Source organism: Passer montanus, unplaced genomic scaffold (genome assembly GCF_014805655.1).
Source record: "Passer montanus isolate IOZ18808 unplaced genomic scaffold, ASM1480565v1 scaffold86, whole genome shotgun sequence".
NCBI lineage: Eukaryota > Metazoa > Chordata > Aves > Passeriformes > Passeridae > Passer > Passer montanus.
Genome location: NW_024373923.1, coordinates 1,305,147 through 1,312,225, shown reverse-complemented (window position 1 = coordinate 1,312,225; position 7,079 = coordinate 1,305,147). Strand labels below are relative to the sequence as shown.

Here is a 7,079-nt window from a genome sequence, read left to right as displayed (position 1 = left end):
CGGCGTTCCAAGAGATCCACGGGCTGAAGGCATTCACGGACCCAATGGACCCAAGGGGTTCTGATGGAACCACAGCGCTCTGAGGCACCCATGAACCCGAGGGATCCACAGTCCCGACAGACCCAAGGTGCTCCGAGGGACCCACGGGGCTCTGGGGGACCCAGGGACTCGAGGGCTCCACGGGGCTCCAAAGGACCCATGGCCGTGAGGGATCCACGGATCCAATGGGCCCAAGGGGCTCCACGGGACCCGCGGGGCTCCGAGGGATCCACGGAGTCGAGGGATCCACAGGCATCCAGGTGATCCATTGACCTGAGGGATCCATAGATCCGACGGACCCGAGAGGCTCCAGGGAATCCCGGGGGCACCGAAGGACCCAGGGGGCTCTGCCAGGTCCAGGGGCCGGAGGGGTCCGCAGGGCTCCCGGGATCCCCGAGGCGCTCCGCTGGGCTCGGGGTCCCGAGGGATCCGCGCGGAGCCCGCAAGCGCCCGCGGCTGTCCGCACCGAGGCCACGCCCCCTCTAGGCCACGCCCCTCAGGGGGCGGGAACAGCGCGGCGGGGAGGCCACGCCCTAACAAAACCACGCCCCCCATCCACGCCCCCCATTGGGCAGGGCGCTTCGAGCCACGCCCCATGTGTGTCCCGCCCCGTGAAGCCACGCCCCTCCCTGCGCTGCCGCGGAGAGGCCACGCCCGTCAAGGCCACGCCCCAGCGCTTGGGTGAGGCCACGCCCATCCGGCCGCGGCCGTGAGGCGAGGCCCCGCCCCCCGCCCGCCACGTCTCGCTCGGCGCCGCCGCCGCTCCCGGTGCCGCTCCCGGTGCCGTGCCGGGCCATGGCCTTCACGCTCTACTCGCTGCTGCAGGCCTCCCTCCTCATCGTCAATGCCGTGGCCGTGCTGCACGAGGAGCGCTTCCTCCGCCACGGTGAGCTGCGAGGGCCGCCCGGCCTGTGGTGGAGGGTGGGGGGGGTGGCCGCGGCCCCCGCCGCCGCTCCCTGCCGGTGCGGATTTGGGAATCGCGGTGCGTTTGGGCTATGGGGATGAATTCCCGGCCGCTTTCCTTGTACCTTTGTCTCTCTTTTTTTTTTTCCTATTTTTTTATTTTATTTTTTTTTCCCCTGTAATTGTCCTTTTTTCCTGTTCATTTTTAACTGTTTCACGGCCCTTGGTGCCGCGCCTCGGAGCGTTTGGTGTCGTGTAAAGGTTTCGTTTTTCTTGTTGTGCCTGGCTCTTGATGAGATGGCGACTCTCGGTCCGTGGGATTCCCAGGGCTGGGCATCCTTGCCCTTCAAAAGAAGCCAAAGCCCTGCAAAACAGAGAAAATGCACCGACAAAGATCTGCAAAGCCCTGGGGAAAAAAAAAAAAAAAGGCCAATGAGCCACGGTTCCTAGTTCACTGGTGTGGAGAATCCTGACTTCTCCACGTCAGGCTGAGCCAGGATTTTTGGCAGGAGTGCAGAGGGGCATCCCTTCCTCCCGGCTGGATTTGTGTCAAGGGATCTGCTCAGCTGGGGTTTGGGCTTTTCTTTTGCTCTCCTGACGAGCAGCTGGAATTATGAAAGGGAGACGTGGGAGCTGGTGGGATGGGTGAAGCCACTTGTCAGCCTCTTGAGACTTGGGAATGCAGCTCCAGGCTCATCCCAGTGGGAAGCAGCTGCTGGCAAGGCTGGTGAGAGAGAGGACTTGCCCACCACCCTCAGTTTGGTGCCAGGGAGAACAAAAATCACTCAAAAGTGGCCTTTGGAGAAGGAAACTTGGGCAGTGGAGTTTGGTGTGGTGAGAGCTGCTCCTCCCCAAAATGGTAAGGGCTGTGACCAGCAGGTCTTGGAAGTCCCTGGACACATCCCTGGTCCCATCATGCTGTGTCTGGGCATCATAAAACTTCAGGACATCTGCTACACTCAGAAAAGTTCCCAATTTTTCCCCCTCAGAAGTTCTAGCTTTTTTTTTACAGCAGTTGCAAAATCATCACCCCGATTTTGGAATTTGTGCTGGCTGTTTTTGCCTGCTGTGGCCCCTCTCTCAGTGCTGAAGCATCATCGCTTCACACCCAGCACTTATTTGCTGTTTTGCTTCCAGTACTACGAACAGGTTGCAGTTGGTTTAGGGTTTATTTTGACAGCTGTTTTTATTTTTTAAGGCCAGATGAACTCACCTGTTAGTCTGGGCATGCAGGGAACAGTGGTGTATTAAAAAGGTGAGGGGTTTTCTTTACAGAAACATCTCCTAATGTGAGGTTTAACAGCTTTCAGCCACTGTGTTAAAATTTGCTCGTGAAATAAGATTGGGCTGTCTCTCTGTGAACAGGTTGCAGTTGGTTTAGGGTTTATTTTGACAGCTGTTTTTATTTTTTAAGCCCAGATGAACTCACCTGTTAGTCTGGGCATGCAGGGAACAGTGGTGTATTAAAAAGGTGAGGGGTTTTCTTTAGAGAAACATCTCCTAACGTGAGGTTTAACAGCTTTCAGCCTGCTGTGTTAAAATTTGCTCGTGAAATAAGGCTGATTGGGCTGTCTCTCTGCGTTAGTGTAAGCTACATTCAGGATAGATTGCTCGTTAAAATTGCAGCATTTGTTGTGTGGTTTTGGGGTTTTTTTCCTAAAGCGTGTGTCTGTTTTTATGTGACCCAGTTGGCTGGGGAAGCGATCAAGGGATTGGAGGATTTGGAGAGGAACCAGGAATTAAAGCACAGCTGACAAACCTCATTCGATCGATACGAACCGTTATGAGAGGTAAGGGCACAATATTTACCATTATTATTATGATTATGTTGATTGTTGTTATTATTATTATTATTACAATCTGTAGTGTCTTGTTCCTGCACTAATCTTTACTTCCTCCAGGCCTGGACTCTGTGAGAGGGTGCAGGCCTCACTAAAGTGCCCTAATTCTGGTAAAAGTGCAAAAACATTCCCTGGCTCTGGCTTGTGTTTCTCCTGCTGAGCTTTTGCCTTCCCTTGGAGTTTGGCAGCTGGGAGGAAGTGTGGTGATCAACCAAAGTGTGCAATTAGCGTCAGTCACTTTGTCTGAATCCATCTTTGTGGGAAGTACCTGTGAGGGAAAGGTAATTCCAGGGTTTCTGAAAGGCAAGCCAGAAGATGGGGAGAAAATACACTTAATTTGTAAGTTACTGACAGTTCTTCCTTATGAAGGACACCAAAAATTCATTTTGTAGATGATGGTAGAGGGGGAGTAACAAATCTTAGCCTGTCTTGCCTACCACTGAGTAAAACCCAAAACATTTATTCTAAAGCACAGTAAAGCCAAGGATATAAGCTGAATTTTAGATAGTTTACTTTCATTTGGAGAAAGAGTTATTTGTGTTGAAGTGAAAACAGAACTAAAGGCTCTGGGTTAAAGTTAAAACAGAAAAATATTTCTGCTGTTGCTTTCTACCAATGTCTTTCAGCCTGGCTCCTTCCACTGCTTCCAACTTTACACAGGAAAATGAAACTATTTCTAAAATTTTGACTGGTTCTGCTCCTTCTGCCAAGGTTATATGAAGTTCTGTCATTTTGGCAACGTGGAAAGCAAAGTTTTCACTATTAAGTTCTCTTTTTTTCCCCCTCTGCAGTGCCATTAATAGCCCTGAACTCCATCACGATTGTTCTCCTCCTGCTGTTCGGCTGAAGACACCCCTAGAAACCCTCTGGATATCCAAAGAAGCCAGTTGCTGACCACCACTGCTCTGAATTCCCTGGGATCCAGCACGGTTTAGCTGTCAATCTGACGTTCAACTTAAAATAATAAAAGACACTGTTTCTATTTATCCCATTTCCTAATGTTCCCTTGCAGTTTCATTAAGCAGGATCACGGGATCAATGCAACAACGCTGCAAACACGTTGGACTGTGACCAGTTCTGTTGCTGCCTGTTCGTAGTGCTGATTAATTTACTAGAGTAAATGCCATAGGATGTTGCAGTGACTGGCAATGGGATGCAGCTTTTAAATGCTTTGTTACTCAGGGATGAATTTCCTTCAGTACGCTCTCCAATTCGTTTTTAAATTGAGGAAGACGACAACGTGTTTGTTTTCATTTCAATTGCTACCATGGAACTGTTTAAGAGAATATGAATTAGGCTGTGAAAGGGTGTCATAAAGAATACTTGTTGTAAAGGTTTCAAGTCCAGCTGTGATATGGAGGGAGATAAAATCAGCTGGGTAAAGTCCTGATGCAGGTTAACATTGAAAGCTGAATTTTCCTGCTTTGGGGATTTTTGTCTTCAAATCAGTATTTCATACTGATGGTAAAGTCAGTAGAAAATGGGTGCAGTTGCAGTGCAAAATTTAAAAAAAAAAATCAAAAATTAAGGAAAAAAAGCTGTACCTAAAGCTGGGTAACTCTGTGTTAACTTTGGGGATATTAGTGATTAGTATTTGTTACTTTTCTGTCAAGAATTGTTATTATACTTTTTAAAATATGTATTAAACTTCTGCGTGGTGATCACTGTGGTCGAAGTGGGGATCCGTTTGTATTCTGAGCTTCCTGGGAAACGTGGGAGGGCAATACCATGGGAGGTGAGTACCCCGCGCTTTCTTTGGGAAAAACCCACACATTTGGAGCCTCTTGTGTTACTGCTCCTTCCCCCACCTCCATCATCACCATCATCATCATCATAATTTGTTATATTAACAGCTCTGACAGTGCAGCTGTGCGCGTGACTCGGCAGTTCTGCGGAACAGAGTGCTCCTGACTGCTTTCCTACCAGTCCAGTCTCAGTTAGACTGCTGAGTTAGGTCTGAGTTGGAAAAGGTGATTCTCGTGTGTCTTTATAGAGAAGTTAGAACTCTTTGTCTGTTCCTCTGCTAAATGTTTGACTTTAAAGAGGGGAGGCCAAGGGAAACGTGGAAGTTTCATTATTTTAAAGCAGCTTGGTCAATCATCTTTTCTCCCGACGTCCCCCACCTCCATCATCATCATCATCATCATCATCATTTGTTATATTAACAGCTCTGACAGTGCAGCTGTGCGCGTGACTCGGCAGTTCTGCGGAACAGAGTGCTCCTGACTGCTTTCCTACCAGTCCAGTCTCAGTTAGACTGCTGAGTTAGGTCTGAGTTGGAAAAGGTGATTCTCGTGTGTCTTTATAGAGAAGTTAGAACTCTTTGTCTGTTTCTCTGCTAAATGACTTTAAAGAGGGGAGGCCAAGGGAAACGTGGAAGTTTCATTATTTTAAAGCAGCTTGGTCAATCATCTTTTCTCCCGACGCCTTGATGACTAAAGCATATGCTGTTGTATATGAAGAAGAATGTTAAACGTGTAAATGCATTTAATGATCTTCAATCACAGGTTTTTGCAGAGTACATCCAGGAGGAGAGGTTTATGTTGTTTCCATCTTTCTTGTGATTTTTGTAAATAAATCCTGAATTTCCAAGCACTCTCTTTCCCAACTCTCTCTCTCTCTGTGTGTGCAGTGGGGATATCTCAAAACTCTGCTCCATCCTGTTCCAGAAATGTGTAACTTTTCCCTCATCCCTGTGGCACAGGGCAGTATCTGCTGTGGAGCTGTGTTTTGGTTTCTGCAGCAAACCCAGCCAGACGCTGTCGTGAGGCAGAACAGGATCTGCAGGATCCTTTGGTTTAAAAACCCGTGGATCTGTTAGAAGTAATTTTCCCTGTGATGATGTTTGTGTCAGTCAGAGGTGAGGAGGGCACAGCCTGGCTCAGCTGTTCTCACGGGTCTGTCTTTGGTGGAAACGGGGCAATGTGCCCGTGGAACATTTTGTATCCCTGTGAAATTTCATTGGAAAGAAAAGCGGCAGGATGTTTCCGTGGCACTGGGAGCGAGCGCTGAGCGGCCTGAGGCACAGCGAGGCCCTAACTCCATTTCTGCATCAAAACTTAATCTCTCCTTGCTGAAAAAGGCCAGCACTAAAGATTGCAAGCAGCAGCTTGGAAATAAAATGTGTGAAAAGTGATGTTCTCCTTGCTGTGCTTCCAGAGGGGCTGCGGGCACGCGGGCAAGGAGAAGGAGCAGCGGGAACCCCGCGCTGGAGGCAAAACTGGGACAAGCTTCACCTGAGAGAGGAAAAATCGGGATTCAAAGTGGGGCAGCAGCCGAGGATCAGGTGTGCAGGGACAGCCAGGGAATAACCACGCTGCTGCTGTCCCCGGAGTGGCTTCCAGCAGCTCTGGAGCAGCTCTGCGGCTGAAACTGCAGAAAACAAGGAACGTGCAAAATAAAGTTATTACATGTCAGTAAGTTGGTAAAACTATATATAAAATGCATGCGTTTGTAGATTAAAATTCATGTTACAAAAATATATAAATACATGTAAATGTAGAATTATAAATATAGGTTTTAAAATATATTGATATATAGATATAATAATTGGATCATAATATAATATGTATTATGTTGTATTATAACTATGGACATATTATGGATGTAATTTAAAACATTAAATTGTAGTTATATAATGGGAATAATTTCTTCTTAACAGCCAAGATATAGATATGTATTTATATATAAATACATACTAGTTACCGTGGATATATTATGGGTATAATATATCCATATATGGATATGATAACATTTTGTATATAACGTTTATATATATATAAATATCATAATATCGATATATGAATACACTATTATGTATAATATCCATACAGGGCACAATATATCCACAATATAGAGATTATTGATATATTATTGATAAATATTTATGGATATCCGTAGTGTATGGCTACATATAAACATGGCCATATAGGATATAAGGGATATAATTTACATGATTTATGATCATACCACAAAGGGTACGATCACACATTGTATCTATAGGATAAAGCGGCTGTAACAGGTGTAACAAGGGGGATACAAAGGACAGAACGGGTGTAATTTGTGTAATTTATATCATTTATAACCATACCCGCGTCCCGGCGCGCCCCGCGCCCTCAGGGCCCTGCGGGCTGCCCCCGCGCTGCCTGTCCCGGCTGCCGGACGCCGACCGGCCGCGGGCCCACTGCGGGCAGAGATCGGTGTTTATTTATTACAATAATCATTACATTCTGTTCATTTTCTGCCGCGCTGGCGGCGGACGGGCCCGGCGCGGGGCCGGGCGGGCGCGGCTCCGCC

General features: G+C 47.6%; 1 protein-coding gene and 1 long non-coding RNA gene across 2 annotated transcripts; one reads left to right on the top strand and one right to left on the bottom strand.

The window, feature by feature from the left end:
- Positions 1-739: 739 nt before the first annotated feature.
- Positions 740-4,458, top strand: IER3IP1 (immediate early response 3 interacting protein 1). Its single transcript, XM_039733348.1, has 3 exons — positions 740-925; positions 2,631-2,732; positions 3,575-4,458. Exons 1-3 carry the CDS (start codon positions 835-837, stop codon positions 3,628-3,630), a joined length of 249 nt encoding a protein of 82 aa, XP_039589282.1. The 5' UTR covers positions 740-834; the 3' UTR covers positions 3,631-4,458.
- Positions 4,459-4,525: 67 nt separating this feature from the next.
- On the bottom strand, positions 4,526-7,071 carry LOC120513696. The gene is made up of 3 exons (XR_005630330.1): positions 6,874-7,071; positions 4,907-6,155; positions 4,526-4,591 (listed from the first exon to the last, which is right to left on the bottom strand). It is a non-coding gene; the product is annotated as an uncharacterized LOC120513696 (long non-coding RNA).
- Between the last annotated feature and the right edge of the window lie 8 nt (positions 7,072-7,079).